This window comes from Erinaceus europaeus, chromosome 2 (assembly GCF_950295315.1).
Source record: "Erinaceus europaeus chromosome 2, mEriEur2.1, whole genome shotgun sequence".
NCBI lineage: Eukaryota > Metazoa > Chordata > Mammalia > Eulipotyphla > Erinaceidae > Erinaceus > Erinaceus europaeus.
In genome coordinates this window covers 5,385,859-5,402,440 of record NC_080163.1, presented here as the reverse complement: position 1 = coordinate 5,402,440, position 16,582 = coordinate 5,385,859, and the positions used below count along the sequence as shown (strand labels likewise).

Genomic DNA, 16,582 nt, shown 5'->3' with positions numbered 1-16,582 from the left:
GAGTGAAGCAAGTCAGTGTTGGCGCTTAATGTTGGACACAGTTCAAACTGTTTTCCCCCAAACTAATCCTTTCAGCCTTGCCACACCTGCCAGCTCTGTAACCATGACCCTGTATGAGTGGTGGATAGCTTCAAAGATAATAATCTTACTTTTAACTTTCTGACTTTTTCTTTGCAACACCAAGAGCTTGCGCAGGTTGTGCTATGTCACCACTCTAGTCTGGTGTTTTCACTCAGAAAAAGAAACAAGTCAAAAAGGAGTGACCCAGAGTTCTGATGCTTCTTTCAGGGCTGCAGCTTCCCCTGTGGTGCTGGGGCTCAAAGCTGGACCACGTGCGTGGCAGGACAGGACCCACAGTAATTGCTTCAGCAGGTCACATGCACGACTCTCCCCTCAATAAACAAGGCGCAGAACACTTTCCACCTGACTCCAATAGCAGATTCAGAAAGACAAGAAAGTCTGTGGCTTTGGCGCCAGCCAGTGGCCAGAACCTGAACTACAGTTCCTGCAAATTCCCACAGCTGTAGTAATAATAACAACAGCATGTCCATAGTCTTTTGTGAGCTAAGACTGGCCAATTGGTTCAGTTTTGCTGGATGAGCTCAGGGAGGACCCCCTCCCTCCATGGGGATCCTATGACCAGAGCTGTGGTTTAGCATCGTCTACACCTGTGCGAGGGAAACGGCCCATTGCTTTAAGAGTGCGAAGAGGAACTGCAGGTCACAAACACTCCCTGCGTGTCTTCTCTGCCTGTGGCAGGCATGCAAACGTTTAGAAAGCGGATAAGGAGGGGACGCTGAGGGGCTGGCAGCTTCCATTTCCAACATCCACAGCTGGACATCAATGAGAGGTCATTTACTGAGGGGAGCCGGCCTGGGGGTAAATAGACTTTTGCAAGAAAGAACGTTAAGGGCCTTCACCTCCTGACCCTGAGGATACAACCCCAATTTTCACACCTAAAAACACTGAAGTTATTTGCACAGGCACCTGGGATGGACTGGCCTAGGCTGCCAGACTGAATGAAGGAGTAAAAGGCGGGGAGCAAGGAGGGATTTGGAAGTGTATACCGGGTGTTTATGACTTGAACTTGGTCTTTTCACTCTAAGTAATATGTTTACGGAACCTCAGCTCGCAATGAGGATGGATTATTTTGGACTGTTGTGATCCTTCAAGTGGAAATTCTCAGATGCTGCGTTTCATAGTTCGACCACTGGATGGCGCCAAAGACCGCGGAATTTCTTGACTTTCCAATTCAGTGATTGGAGTCAGGTGAGGGGTCCTCTGAGCCTTGTGTACTGAAATCTGTGTTGATTACTAATTGCCGTTCAAAACATTTTCCCCAAAACAGATCCTGCCAGCCTTGTCACACCCGCAAGTTTTGTAGTTATGGCCCTTTTCATAGCTGCGAAGAGGTTCACAGATAATAAAATCATCTTCTCCTTCTTTTCTTTCCTTCCTTCTTTCTTTCATGTATCCTTTCCTTTTTTTTCTGCTTTCTTTATTTTTGTCTAGCACCAGTTCACCGGTCTGACTGCAAATAGTCACTCACAGAAAGATACAGGCAGGAAGGGAGAGCCCCCACAGTAACTGTGCCCGCCCCATGGGACTTCTGTGAGCAGAGCTGAGCCTCAGCACCCTTAGCAGCCAGACACGACAACGGGGCGCAGTGCTCAGAGTAGAACAACAAAGAGCAAAACAAACACCCCAAATCTAACCTCCCCCAAGTGTCCACGTCCCTTCTCCTCCTCCACACAGCCCCACCCCCGTCCCAGGCAAAAGGCTTCATTGTGTCAGGTGTGGATGTGGCGCTGGAGATGAAGGGTCAGGAGATGGGGGGCCTTGACCTCCCTGTGTGCACGTGTTCATTACCCCCCCCCCCCGCGGGCTCCTTTCCAGTGCCTCCCTGTGGCTCCCCCACGTTCTGGGGAGGGGTGGAAGCGGCAGTGTTCAAGCCCTCAGGCTACGCCCCCATGAAAATCTCCTCCCTTAGTTTTTGAGGTGTTGGGCTTGGAATTGCTAGTTCCCAGCTTTTTAAATTTTTATTTATTATTGGAGAGAGATTGGGGGTAATTCAGGATATGGCCACTGGGTGGTGCCAAAGGCCGCGGAATTTCTGGTCTCTCCATCTCCATGACTGGACTCAGGTGGAAGGTGCTCTGCGTCTTGAGCACTGAGCGGGGACTCGTGCCTGCGACGCTCTGAAGCAGTTGCTGTGTCCTGGCCCGCTGCGCACGTGGTCCGGGTTTGAGCCCCAGCACCACAGGGGCGCTGCAGCCCTGAAGGAAGCATCGGAACTGTGGGCTTCCCTCTGTGGGAAGTCCCTCTCTTTCTGCTACTATCTCCCAGTGAACACGCCAGGCTAGAGTGGTGAAATGACAGCACAGGTACAAGGTCCTGGTGGTGCAAAGAAAAAGAAGGAAAAGGGGGGTCAGGCGGGGTCGCTTCCCAGGCGGTGAAGCAGGTCTGCAGGCGTCTGTCTTTCTCTCCCCCTCTCTGTCTTCCCCTCCTCTCTCCATTTCTCTCTGTCCTATCCAACAAAGACGACATTAATAATAATAACTACAACGACAATGAAAAATAAGGGCAACAAAAGGGAAAATAAATAAATATTTTAAAAATTATTTTAAAAAGAAAAAAGAAAAGACCATCGTCTGTGATCCTTGCCTTCACTCATAAGGGGACATGACCGCAGACCGAACAGGTGTCTCAAAGCTGAAAATGTCTGTTTGAAGGGAGCACTTTTAAGAACAAACATTCAGAACAGCAGCCAACATTAAACGCGCACACCAGCAGCCTCTGCTCATAAAGTGGACGGACGTGTTTGGAGCTTGTATTCCTTTCAGCAGGCATCTGAGAGGCTGTAATTCACAATCTAGCCACTGGGTGGAGCCAAAGACCGCGGTATTTCTCGTGTCTCCAAAACCCAAGTCAGGTGCAAGGAGAGTCAGCTTCTTCTAGCATTTGCCCTTCTTCCGTAGCCAGTCAACAGCGTCAGGTTGAGCCTGATGTCAAGTTTCGAGACCTCCTTTGAATCTGGAGAGGTGGCAGTCGTTGACTGTGTGGGTCATAGTCTGTCTGGAGCCGCAGGGGCAGTTCGGGTCGTCTCTGGCTCCCCAGCGATGGAACATAGCGGCGCACCGGCCATGGCCTGTTCGATAGCGATTGAGGAGGGCCCGATCATAACGTGCTAGGTCAAAGCCGGGTTGACGCTTGCAGGGGTCTGTGATGAGGTGTTTGTTCTTGACCTCAGCTGACGGCCAACTCCGTTTCCAAGAGTCTGGAGCAGAGAAGTTCAGTGTAGGCGTAGGGGACCAGATTGGGTGCCGAGACGTCAAGCGTTGAACAGGGTGGGCGAAGATATCCGCGTATATTGGCAGGTCCGGTCGAGTGTAGACGTGGGAAATGAACTTAGATGATGCCGCATCCCGACGAATATCTGGAGGGGCGATGTTGCTAAGATGTTGCTAAGAACTGGCAGCTGAGCCTTGGGGACTGAGTGGGAAATGGTGCTTTGATTGGGCCCCACAGACTAGTGTTCGTGTTCGCTGCTGGGTCCCATTCAGAACAGTTTCCCTTAAAATATTCTCCCAAAACAGCCTCTGGGCTTTGTGACACCTGCCGGGTGTGAGCTATAATCAGTGATGGCACGTTCATAGACAATAATCTCAGATTCTTTCTGGCTCACTGGATCCTTCCCTCTCTCCCCCTCTCCCTCTCCCTCTCCCTCCTCCTCCCCTCCCCCTCCCCCTCCCCTCCCCCTCCCCTCCCCCTCCCCTCCCCCTCCCCTCCCCCTCCCCTCCCCCTCTCCCTCCCCCTCCCCTCCCCCTCTCCCCCCTCCCCCTCCCCCTCCCCTCCCCCTCCCCCTCCCCTCCCCCTCCCCCTCCCCTCCCCCTCCTCCTCCCCCTCTCCCTCCCTCTTCCCCTCTTCCTGTGTGTGTGTTTCCATTTTATTTAGTTATGTGTTTTTTGCTTTTGTTTTCATTTCCATCACCAGGCCCTTGCACAGATGTCACTGTCTCCCCACTCCTTTCTGGCTTTTTCACTCAGAGAAAGGAACACCCCCCCCCCCAGGTGCTGTGGTTCCTGCCTGTGCTGCTGGGGCTCAGACCTGGACCACATGCACGGCAAGGCAGGCTCCCTACCCAGCGGGCTTTTCTCCAACATTTTTAAACTAGCAATATTGGGGTGTCACTGGCAGATGGGGAAGCGGAGATGTCATGTATTCACAGAGATGGAGTCGTGCCCCCCTGCACCTGTGAAAACATGAGAACCGTCAGCACAGGACCCGCCATCACCTCTGGGCTTCTTGTGCCTATCTGGTGTCCATGTTTTTGTTTTCTGTTAGTGATTTAATAATGATAAACAAGGTTATAAGATAACAGGGGCAGAATTCCATAGCCCATGCCCTCCATTGGAAGCTTCCTTATTTTTTTCCCCCTCTGGGAGTATGGATCAAAAATCCTTATGGGGTGCAGAAGGTGGGAGGTCTGGCTTCTGTAATTGCTTCTCTGCTGGACATGGACACTGACAGGTTGATCCATACCCCCAGCCTGTCTCTGTTTTTCTCTCATGGTCTAGGGCTCTGGAGAGATGAGGTTCTGTGACACATTGGTAAGGTCACCTGCCCAGGGAGCTCAGGATGGAATCACAGAAGCATCTGCAACTTGGACAGTAAGATATAAAGCAGGACAAATTGTTTAGTAGACAGGAACCCAGTGGTAGGAACAGAGCAGATGAAATTAGGGGTCTTCTGGCGGGCTGAAGTTAGGAAGAAAATAGGTGTGTTCTAAGAGGCCCATGACTTTAGTAATTTTTGTCTGAGCCTGATAGCTAACATGTAAGTGGACTAAAAACATTGTCTGGGAAGATGGTGTCGGAGTTGAGAACAGGACTAGGGTAGAGAATAGCTCCCACACATGAGGAAAGTATATAAATACCGTTAGCTGTTTACCCCATCGATCTGACAGAAGGGCCTTATCTCCTCATATTGAGCACAGGAGCCTATGTGACCGAGTCCCTGTCAGTCTGAGCTCACAGGCCACAGCTGGGAACATTCCAGCCGCACTCTGCCCTAACGTTCGTAAACACTCCAGACAGGCTCGATGATGGTTGGTGCTGTGATGCAGAGCAGACCTCAAGAACCGATTCCTCTGGCAGAGCTGAAATCTAGCTGGCACTGAGTATTAACGCCCAGGCTCCTCCCTGCCAGCTCCCAGAAGTCCACTCTGTTCTCTGTCTCTGATTTTGAGCATTTTGAGACTTTGTGTCAGTGGAATCATGAGACATCTGTCATTCTATCATGGCTTCACCTGTGGCGGAGAAAGATTCCTGTGTTCTCCAGGTGGGAGAAAGAGGGCGTGAACTAGCGACATGGAAGCATCTGGAACTAGAAACAGGTACAGGAGACAGACAGACAGACAGACAAGCTCAGAATGCCCAGACACTCTGATGGCTGTGTGGAAGCACTAGAAAAATTAAAACAGAATGGTGTGTCTTGAATGCGGCAGTAAATATTCATATTCCTGCATTTTAAAGGACACGTTAGGAGATTTTAGAGTGTGGGGCGGGGTAGTGGCAAACCTGTTTAAGTGCACATTACCGTGCACAAGGTCCCAGGTTCAAGCCCCTGTCCCCACCTACAGGAGGAAAGCCATGAATGAGTGATGCAGGTGTCTCTCCTTCTTTCTGTCTTTACTTCTCCCTTCTTTCTCAATTTATCTCTATTCAATAAATAGATTAAATGAATAAAAAGGACTTCAGAATTTTTTTTAAAGTAAATTCTGAGACACGGGGCCAGATGGTGGTACACCTGGTTAAGTGCACACACTACAGTGTGCAAGGACCCAGGTTCGAGCCCCTGGTCCGCACTGGAAGGGGGGAAGCTGCACGAGCAGTGGAGCAGGACTGCAGGTGTCTCTCTGTCTCTCTTATTCTCTATCATCGCCTTTCCTCTCAATTTCTGGCCATCTCTATCCAATAAATAAATAAAGATAATTTTAAAAATCAAATAAATTCAGGGACACAATAAGATACATATTTAGCCTCGACTAACTAAACTTGGTTTACCCATTGGAGATGCCCTACAGCAAAGGGAACTGTGCTGGTATGATTCACTCTGCAACAATAAGCATGGCCACCTATAAGATATTAAGACTGGGGGGTCGGGCAGTGGCGCAGTGGGTTAAGCGCATGTGGCGCAAAGCGTAGGGACCGGTATAAGGATCCCAGTTCAAGCCCTCGGCTCCCCACCTGCAGGAGTGTCTGCAGGTGTCTGTCTTTCTCTCCCCCTCTCTGTCTTCCCCTCCTCTCTCCATTTCTCTCTGTCCTATCCAACAACAATGACAACAATAATAACTATAACAATAAAACAACAAGGGCAACAAAAGGGAATAAATAAATAAAAATAAATATTTTAAAAAGATATATTTACATTTTATTCTCTCCCTTTTTTTTTTTTTTTTTGCTTATTTATTTACTTATTTTTCCCAGAGTCCTGCTTGGCACTGGATGATGGTGGTGCTGGGGATTGAACCCAGGACTTCAGAGCCTCGCAGGCATGAGAGTGTATTTATGTGGCCGTTCTGCTCTCTCCCCACCCTGCTATATGTTTATGATTGTGGAGGTGTGTGCATACTTACAGAGCTGCACACGTTTAGATGAGTACTTCTACACTGACCTCATGTGAAGTCTCAACCATGAGGCAAATAAAGGCAGGACACCTGGCATAGAATCAGGTGTCTGGGCCCCGTAGCACCTTGTGGGTTTGTCCAGATGGCTTATGTTAGAAAGAGACAGGGGCCTGAAGAGATAGCATATTGGTTCTGCAAAAAGACTTTCAGGCCTGAGGCACCAAAGCTTCCAGGTTCAATCCCAGCACCACCATAAATGGGGGGGGGGAGGGGGGGAGAGAGAGAGAGAGAGAGGAGGAGGAGAAAGAGAAGGAAAGAGACAAAAGGCCCATTTTTAGTCACCTGTGCAAAATTCCCACAGGACCTAACCAGCATCTTTTACCTGACTTCACTGCAGCTCCAGCCGGGCCGCCCTCACCACCACAAGGGATGGAATCTGAGATCTGTCTGTCTGTAATTAAAGTGTTGGTGTGGGAACAGAACAGGCCCTAACACCCCTATCCCTCTTGGACACACACTCCCAGGTCCCACCCTCTATGCTATAAAACTTTCATTCTTGCACAGAGAGAGAGAGAGTGTGTGTGTGTGTGTGTTTAATACCTTGGTTTCCTCTACCGTCTACAAGGACTGTGACGTTTATTCATGAACCTCTGATTAAAACCAGTAAGGTCTTTGGAATGCCCCCACCCTAGATGAGTTTTTCATTTTAACAACTAAAAGGGTGTGCACCCCCAAAAGGTAAATATTGGTCTGTCGGAAAAGTCATGATGTATTTTTTCCATTTTTCTCTGCAGAGACACTGTGTGTCTTTTCCAACAGCCCAATAGATAATAAAATTTATAAGCAGACATAAAATCATAAAGATAAGGGCAGAATCCCCTGCGGCCAGCCTTCTCGCCCCTCCTCACTGTGGGTCTAAGTCCATCCCGGAAGGAGACATGCTGGACTGTGTGCAGCTCAGAGCCACATGTGAGGAGGACAAAGAGGCAGCCTGTCCCCCGAGAGACCCCACCACTGGATCATGGACCTTCCCAGAACCAGACACAACCCGTGGAGGGGACTGTTCCTTGTGGGTAAGAGCCAAGTGTGCAGGTCTGAGGGTGGGGGGAGAGGCTAGGGGCATGGCCTCACCTGAGCTCACACACTTGGATCCCGCTACCTCACCCCCCACTCAGCGTACATGTCCACCCACCCCAACCTCACTGCCCAGAATTACTCCCCCCTCTCTCCTCACAGGCCTTGCACACGCTCCCTGCCCAGGACTCTCTGTGTCTCTGTGTCTCTCACACACAGGGAGCCCTGGGCACTGTCCTGTGGGACACATGGGCTGTGTCCTGCCCAGAGAATCAGAGCTGGGGGTCTCAGGGATTTGGGGGATCCTGGAGGTCCCAGCCTCTTAGAGGAGACTCACACCACCCTGACTGGCAGACTGACGGAGCACATACCCCCACTGGGTGGTCTAAACTAACTCTCATCTTTCTCAGCTGGTCTGGTGGCCTGCAGTCTCTGCCCAGCTTCTGCCCAAATCTACATTAACCCAGAGTTTCTCAAATGGTTTGTGGGAGAAGAGAGTGAACTGATAGTCATGGATATGCCCAAGGTCGTCACAGACATCAGCTGGCACCGTGGCACCCAGCCCAGTGAGGACACCAGGATCATCAGCTATCAGCCCCCCTCCAAGACCTGGGCCCCGGGGCCTGAGTACAACAGCAGGATGAACGTGACCAGCTATGGCAACTTGTACTTCAGCAGGGCCGAGTGGGGTGACACCGGCCACTACACCGTCAGGGTGGCCACGGACCGTGAGAAGCAGACAGCAACAGCCTTGTTCCAGGTTGGAGGTGAGATGGCAGGTGGCCCCAAGCCCTGACACAGGGAGAGGGGTCCCAGGGGACTGGTGACCAAGGCCCACTGGAGTCCTATTATCCTTGTGTCCAGGTGACACTGGGGTCTCTGCTTTGCTCACCCGGCTTCTCCCTGTGGGAGGGACACTCCCCGCCCTCAGGTGCTCCAGCTCCACTAGCAGTGCTGAGGTTACCTGTGCTATTCACAGAAAGAAGGGCTCTCCCCAAGCCCGTGGATCCCCACAGCTGCTGTGGGGGAGCTGGTGTGGCCTGGCCAGGCCCGAGGTCTGACACTCCCAGGAGAGGGCTGTGGCTGCTGTTGGCTTCTTTGAAGCCCACTGATACCTCTCCCTCTCTAGAACAGTGAGGTAGAGTCTTCTGCAACAAAGGGGACAGTGGGAGTGACAGGCCATCATCTTGGCCACATTTTATAGGTTGGAAGAAAGACCCAGGTCCCACCCACATTCAGGGGATCATCCAGGTGTGACCACAGGGCCATCTTGGAATTCTGTCCTGGGGCTTCCCTGGGGGGTTGAAGACTGCCAGTCCCGCTTCCCTCTGGCCCTGTCTACACCGCTCGGCCCCGGGTCCCTGTCTTCCCTCTGCCCCTCACTTTCCTCATCTGTAGAGTGGGTGCTCGCTGCCATCAGGTATGATGAAGGGCCAGAGGGTGTCTGTGAGATGAACGGGGACCAGGAGGTGGCACACCTGTTACAGTGTGCGGGCGCCCAGGTTTAAACCCCAGCCCTGACCTGCAGGGGGGAGCTTCACACGCAGTTGAGCAAGGCAACAGGTGTCTCTCTTTTTCTCTCTCTCTTCCTATCTCCCCCTTCCAATTTCTCTCTCTACCCAGTACATAAATAATATATTTGCATAAAAATGAGTAGAGTGACTGGCACACAGCTTCCTGGAGCATCGTTACAGAGTGTAAAAGCCAGCTCTTGCTCTGCATTCTGCTCACTGCTCCTTGCTGTGCTGAAATAGGACATCAGCACCATTAGCTGTGTGCCCGTGCCAGAATTCACCATAAGTGGGAGGGAGCCAGGGCAATAACACAGACCCGGGCAAATGGACCCAGGCACCCCCACTCCCCTCCCTCCCTGTCCCTCTCTACTCCCAGCTGCTCCCCTGACCCAGCTCCCACTCCTGACTTCTCTCCCGCCCAAGCAGACCCCGCTGAAAGAAGCAGGGCTGGGCTGGTGCAGACCCCTCTGCTCACCTGCCCTCCTTCACGGCTTCACACAGAGCCCAGCGGCAAACCTGGCCTCTCGCTCAATGCCACCTCCGTAGCGGAGTACTTGGACCCTGTACTGGCCACCTGCCACACCGATGCCACAAAGGTCTTGTGGCATGTGAATTCCCGGCTGGTGTCCAGCAACGACCAGATGACGCTGTCCCCGGACAACAAGACCCTGACGCTGCACTGGGTCAGACGCTATGACAGTGTTCAGTGCCAGATAGTCAACTTCAAGGATGAAGTCCAGCGGAGTGAGCTCATTGTTTTGTCAGTGACCTGTGAGTGCCTGGGCGCTTGGGGGTGACACCAGGGAAGGGCGGGGGTCTTCCAGGGTGGGGGACAAAGGCAGGAGGTGCCGGGTGGGGGTGGGACATGACCCGGGTGGGTGGGTCTTGTCTCTTTGGGTTCAGAAGCCAAAGTCCAGGTATTTTTAAAGGGGCAGCTCATGCCTGCTTCTCACACTAGAAATGGTTGGTGGGGGTTCACTGAGGCCTGGATTCGGAGTAAACAAGAGACTGCTTCTTGGCCTGGCATTCAAGTTTGTTGGGTAGTATGCCAGCTCCCCCTGGCTTCTGCTTAACCATACGCCTATATAGGGATTGATTGATCCCATTCAAAGCTTTGGTCTATTTACATAAATCACTTTTACATTTACATAAAGCACCACACTCCCTCCAGGGCATTGGTGGTTCAGTGATAGGATTCTCGCCTGCTCCGCCCCCTCTCCTTGTCACACCCTGATCCTCTCCTTGTTACACCCTGATTTTCACCAGTCACTTTTCTCTCTACCCTCTCTGTATCACATCCTGTTCACACCCTACTTGGGAAGTATATATAAAGACAATATTGTTCATTTTAGTTAGTTGTTAGTTTAGTCTAGCTTGGTATAGATTGTGCTGCGTCCTGCATGAATAAAGAGATACTGCGTACAGCTCAGCCATGAGTCCCTGGTCGTCTGTCTCCCGTCAGTGAAGCTCAGCCTGACACAAGTTGAAGTCTAAAGCCCTTAACCCCTGGGAACAGGAGCCAGGAAGACAGCGTAGAGGTTCTGTAAAATGTCTCTGATGTCTGAGGCTCTGCGGGCCCCGATTCAACCCCCAGCTCCACCATAAACCTCAGCTGAACAGGGCTTTAGTTAAAAAAAAAGAAAAGAAAAGAAAAAGAAAAACCAAACCATCAGTTAATGTTGGTCTAGCTTCAGGAGCGGGAGACAGACGACCAGAGACTCATGGCTGAGCTAGGCAGCAGTATCTCTTTATTCATGTGGAACGCAGCACAATCTAAGCTAAGCTCTCCATCTATAATCACAATCCTGTCCTTATATATGTACTCGCCACGTAGGGTGGAAACAGGGTGTGATGTAGAGAGGGTGGAGCGAAAAGAGACAGTGGTGCAAATCAGGGTGTACTACGAGAGGGGGCGGAGCAAAAAGACATCATGAACCAGTGGGGATTAAACCAATGCCCTGCAGGCAGGGCGGTGCTTAGTTACCAGTGGTTATGTAAATAGAATACAGTGTGAAGCAGGGGGGATTAAACCAATGAAACAGAAGGGGTCTTAGAAGCAGACCAATAAGTTAAATTGGGGCCATGGGGCAGTCCCTCAGGCTCCCGACAGCAGCTCTGTGACTGTCCCCAGAAGGGGACAAGAAGCGGCTTGAGAGCAAGTCCAGCATTAGGCCCCTCAGCAGCGTGCAGCCTCCAACTATGGTAGAGGGCTAACCACTGGGCAGCCCACCCCAGTGCTTGATGATGGAAGGTATTAGTAGCAGCAGCAGCAGTGGAATGGCCAGGGAGGTAGCTCACCAGGTAGGGTGTGTGCTTTATCCTGTGTGTGGCCCAGACATGAGCCCAGGGTCCCATGGGATTTTCTCAGGGCCCCAGGGGAAAGTTCAGTGTTGTGGTATCCCTCTCTCTCTCTCTCCATCTGAAAAAGCCCAGAGCAGTAAAATCTCACATGTACAGGGTCCAAAGATGCAAAATTTTTAAAAAGTTAAAATTGAAAATCAAGGAACTGGGCTGTGGTTCACCTGCTCTTAAACACACACATCACCATGTGCAAGGCCCTGGATTCAAGCCCCCACTCCCAAACTGCAGGGGGGGGACACTTTACAAGTGTTGAAGCAGGTCTGCAGATATCTATCTCTCATCCTATCTCCTCCTTCCCTACCTATGAATTTCTGTCTGTCCTGTTTTTTGGTTGTTTGGTTGTTTGATTGGTTGGTTTTTATCAGAGCACTGGCTTATGGTGGTGTGGGGGACTGAACCTGGGACTTTGGAGCCTCAGGTATGACAATCTCTCTGCATAGACATTATCCTGTCTGCCCAAGCACTTGTCCTAGCTAATAAACTAGAAAAGGACTGAGGATGGGGGAAGGGTGCCAGGAGCACTGGACTCACAGTGCTGGCAGCTTACTGGGTAGAGCCTTGCCTTGGGTGCCGCCCAGAAGCCAGCCTGGTACCTCGTGGGAGGTGCTGTGGCCCTGTAGGAAGCTGCAGTGCAGTGGTGTGTGTGTGTGTGTGTGTGTGTGTGTGTGTGTGTCCTGGACTTTGGAAATAAAGACACACAGAGAAGCAGTGTGTACAGACGCTCTTTCCTAGGGCAGGTCTCGGCTTCTGCTAGAGTAGAGATTTGGCTAGTGATGGATTTTCACTGAGGAAGTGGGTTAGATCCACAGGGGTCAGAAATATAGCTGAGGGCTCTTGTCCTGTCTCTGCAGATGGGCCATACGATGTAAGCCTTTGGAGCAAACCTCAAAATGTATTTGACACCATAGGAGCAGAGATCGGCTCCAAGGTGGAGATAAATTGCACCACCCTCAGCTGCTGGCCAAGCCCCAAGTACCGCTGGACCCACAACGGCGCCCCCCTGAGCTACTCGGGGCACAGCATCACCCTCTGGAGTCTGACCAAGGAGCAGCTGGGCAGATATCGCTGTGTGCTGGAGAACCCCGCCACGGGGCTGAGCCTGTACAGGGAAGTGATTGTGGACAGGCCACGTGAGTGCATCTGCTCCCCTCTGGGGTCCTGGGTCCCAATTCCCCACCCTGAGCCTCTGTCTGGACACTGCCTCTCCCTGGGGTGCCCTCTCCTCCTGCCCAAGCCACACTCAGCGCAGCTGGGAGGCCCGAGCCCAGTGCTGCCTCCTCTCTGAGGCCCTGAGGCCCTCAGATCAGAGCTGGAATGGATGTCAGGTCAGGTGAGCCTGCAAAGACTGAGCTCCACTGTGCACAGGGCCATTCCAGCTTGAGGCCCATCTCTCCCTGCAGAGGTAGAGTCTGCTGTCGGCGTGGGGTCCATGCAGCTCTGAGAACACAAGCTGGGGGAGTCAGAGCTCCTGGTCACCAGACCGTCTCCTCTGAGGGCCTCTGTGTGCCAACAAGTGGTTCCCACTGAGAGGAAGAGAAAGACACTGAGTTAGGTGGTGCCAAGGAAGCAGAGCTGTGCTGTCAGAGACCTGAATCAGTAGAGAGTTTGTCTAGGGGCTGGGTGGTGCTATGCCCAGTTAAGTACACATAGTACTAAGCACAAGGACCCTCACAGGGATTTGGGTTTGAGCTGCTGGATCCCCACCTGCAGGGAGGGTGCTTCACAAGCAGCGGTGAAGCAAGTCTGTAGGTATCTATCAGTCTGTCTTTCTCTCTCCCTTTCTATCTTCCCCTCCTCTTTCAATTTCTTTCTGTCTTAGCTAATAAAAAGGTACAAATGGCCTCTAGGAGCAGTAGGTTCATAGTATCAGCATCAAGTCCCATAGATAACCCTGGAGGAGAGAGAGAGAGAGAATGGGGAAGACACCTTGCAGAGATGTTTTTTTTAAATCTCACCCCCTCATCTCTGCATCACACAGAGACATAGGCACAAAGGACAGGAAAAAGAGGAGGAGAGGAAGAGGGAGAAGGAAAAAAGAGAGAGAGGGAAAGGAAGGAAAAAAAAAAGAAAAGGAAGGGAGGGAGGAAGGAAGGAAGGAAGGAAGGAAATAAAAGCAGGGATTCCAGGACCTAGTGACCAGCCTCCCTCCAGTCCCGGCTTCTGGAGGACAGAGGCCTGGATAGCTCCATGCTCTTCACTCGTCCCCAGGCCTCATGCACTGCCTGGCTCGCAGCTCGAGCTCTGTGGGAATCTGTGCAGTGGTCCTGGGTGCCCAACCATTCGCTATCTGTCCCCTGGCCTGGACTTGTCCTCCTCCAGAGCCCCCTGTTCCTGCAACGGCATCAGACACATCTGTGATTCATCACAACTCTCCACTTCCCAGAGAGAGTTTCTTGGTCATTTCTCACTCACAGGATCTGTGGACAGTGCTCTGTCCACCACTGGAGGACCGAGGGGAGGGCAGGGAGCGAGTGGAGTTTCTCACCCCGTGTTTCCCTCTGCTTCCAGGGTTCAGCAGCCTTCAGGCTGACAGCAGCTTCCACCTGTCAGGATACTTCTCGGGGGTCCTGATCGTGCTGACATTCCTGGGTGGTGTCTCCCTCTGTGGACTCCTGGCCTTCAAGCTGACACAGCTGTGCTCTGCCAGGTATCTGCCTTCCCCTCAGCTGTGTGGCTTTGCACAGGAGCAAGCCACTTCTCTGACTCCCATTTCTTCCCTCCCCAAAACAAGCCTCAAGCATCTCAAGCATCATTCTGTGGACTTGAGAAAACCCCCCCCCCTCACTGGAACACTGCTCAGTTCTGGCTTATGGGTGTGCAGGGGTCTGAACCTAAGATTTTGGAGCCTTGGGCATAAGAGTCTTTTTGCAAAACCATCGCACTATCTCCCCCGTCCAAGGTCATTTCTATTAAGTGATCTAGCACAGAGTTGGGGAGATGTGCTTGCCTGAGGGTCAGACTCTGGCATCACCATATGCCAGAGCTGAGCCATGCTCTGGCCTCTGTCTCTTTCATCAAAATCACTTCATCTGCCCCTGTACTTTATACCTTCTCAAAGCCTAAGGTGTGACTTCTCTCCTGACCCCCCCTACCCCCCACGTAGGAGAAACCCAGTTCTACAAGTGCCCACCTCAGACCTGTAAGACACAACCTGAATCTACAAGGTGAGAAGGGCAAGGAAGGGAAGGGCTGTGGGTCTGGCTGTGGCGGACAGTCCAGAGGGGGAGCCACCCAGGGGCCCAGGTTGGGAGGGGGAGGCTCCTGGAAGCCCCGTAGTGTGATATCTTGGGGGAAGTTGTCCATTGGCTGTTGCATCTGCCAATCAGAGCTGGTCCAGGGGGTGCAGGCTGTGGGCATTGTGCTCAGAGCTCTGAGCTCCAAAGGGCCTCCCGTTTTAGGGGGCCAGGGAACCAGCTCAGCTTGATAGTACGCAGACCTTACATACCTGAGGCCCTAAAAGGTTGCAGGTTCAACTACTGATATCACCTTATGCCAGAGCTGAGTGGTGCTCTGGTCTCCCCTGTGGTAAGTGAGTCTTTTTTTAAAATAAAAAATAAAATTCATTTCTCCACTAGAATATGAACTTCAGACTTCATGGTTTCCTTCAGTGTGAAGCCATGGAGCCATCAGAGCTGCTGCAAAGCTGGTCCTCTCAGCAATACCTGTGACAGAGAAACAACACAGTCTTTATGTACCCAACAATCTGGGGCTGGCTGGCTGGCTGGATGGCTGGAACCTGCCTGGTGTTGAGCTAAATTCATTGTTAAAGACAGTGTTGAACCCAGGTTCAAGCATGGTCCCCACTGCAATGAAATTAGCTTCTGTGTTGTGGTTTGTTGTTATTTTTTTAATTATTCACCTCTCTCTCTCTCTCCTCTCTGTCTCTGTTTCTATTGTTTAAAAAAAAAGAGGCTAAGGTGAAGAGGGAGCCTAGGAGATACTGGGAGACAGCTGAGTAATAGCTATAAAGTGATCATGAAACATTACATCAAGCATGGAGTCCCAGGTTCAATCCCCAATACAGTGTGTTGAATAATGCCATGGCATCCATCCATCTATCTATCTGTCTATCTCTATCGCATCTATTATTCTCTCTTCTCTCATAAAAGATAAATATATCTTAGGGTCAGGGAGATTATATAATGGTTCTGAAAAATGACTTTCACCTGAGATTCCAAGGACTCAGACCTAATCCCCAGCACCACCATAAACCAGATTGATCAGTACTCAGGATAAAGGAAAGAGAGAGAGAGAGAGAGAGAGAGAGAGAGAGAGAGAGAGAAAGAGAGAAGAAAGGAGGAAGTCTTTTTAAAAAATCATTCTGGGTAAAGATGCTAAAGAAGGCGGGGGTCATAGAGATAACTCATGGGTTAGGCCACCAGCTTTGCTGTGCACATTTCCCGAGTTCAAGACCCAGCACCATATGGGAATACCATGGCACTGGGGGAAAGCCTCATGGGTGTTGGGGACATGCTGAGTTGTCTCCTCTTCTCTTTCTTTCTCTCTCTCTAAATCAAATAACTCTCTGGGGGAAGAGAGAGGACTGAGACTGTAGCTCACTGGGTAATGCAGAGTTTGCATGCAAAAGGCCCCATGTTCAGTCCCTGGAACCACAAATGCCTCTCTTGTTCATGAAAAGAAATAAATCTCTAAAGGTGTGTAAAAGCATCTTTTGCTGTCTAAATATTGATTAAGTAGATAACATGAAACACTTAAGCTGCAAACTTCAACAAGTGCATATGTCAAGAACACTTAGCAGGAGAAACAGCTGTGTGTTTGATCTCATATCACTGAAAGTGTAAAAAAGCAAAAGTCCTGAGAGAATGTTCATTCATGTACATGCAAGGCCATGGAGTCAGTGGTGGAAGAAAGAGACCTTTGGGCCAGGGAGAGAGCTCAACATGGTAGAGCACATGACTTGTCTGTGAGGCTCCAGAGGCCCCAGGTTCAGTCCCTGAACTCTGGTATCTCCCTCTCTCTGTGTGTCTCTTTCTCTCTCTCCCCC

General features: G+C 51.2%; 2 protein-coding genes across 4 annotated transcripts in view; one reads left to right on the top strand and one right to left on the bottom strand.

The window, feature by feature from the left end:
• Positions 1 to 16,582, bottom strand: part of LOC103126074 (sialic acid-binding Ig-like lectin 12) — a 167,974-nt gene that overhangs the window by 134,634 nt on the left and 16,758 nt on the right. Inside the window, exon 7 of one of the 3 annotated variants that reach the window (XM_060175160.1) lies at positions 13,643 to 15,239. The exons of the other annotated variants lie outside the window; for them this stretch is intronic. Within the exon in view, the coding sequence (XP_060031143.1) occupies positions 15,204 to 15,239 (36 nt within the window). The 3' untranslated portion in view covers positions 13,643 to 15,203. Of the gene's footprint in view, positions 1 to 13,642; positions 15,240 to 16,582 lie in introns of those variants that run through there. 3 annotated transcript variants of the gene reach the window in all.
• Positions 7,614 to 14,741, top strand: CEACAM18 (CEA cell adhesion molecule 18). Its single transcript, XM_060175196.1, has 6 exons — positions 7,614 to 7,701; positions 8,113 to 8,469; positions 9,718 to 9,987; positions 12,429 to 12,711; positions 14,093 to 14,224; positions 14,681 to 14,741. The coding sequence occupies exons 1-6, from the start codon at positions 7,650 to 7,652 to the stop codon at positions 14,718 to 14,720; spliced, it is 1,134 nt and encodes a 377-aa protein (XP_060031179.1). The 5' UTR covers positions 7,614 to 7,649; the 3' UTR covers positions 14,721 to 14,741.

Coding starts and splice junctions, on each gene's coding strand:
- CEACAM18 (XM_060175196.1), top strand. CDS start 7,650: ATGGACCTTCCCAGAACCAGACACAACCCGTGGAGGGGACTGTTCCTT. Junction 8,470..9,717: donor AGCCTTGTTCCAGGTTGGAG/GTGAGATGGCAG, acceptor GGCTTCACACAG/AGCCCAGCGGCAAACCTGGC. Junction 9,988..12,428: donor CATTGTTTTGTCAGTGACCT/GTGAGTGCCTGG, acceptor CTGTCTCTGCAG/ATGGGCCATACGATGTAAGC.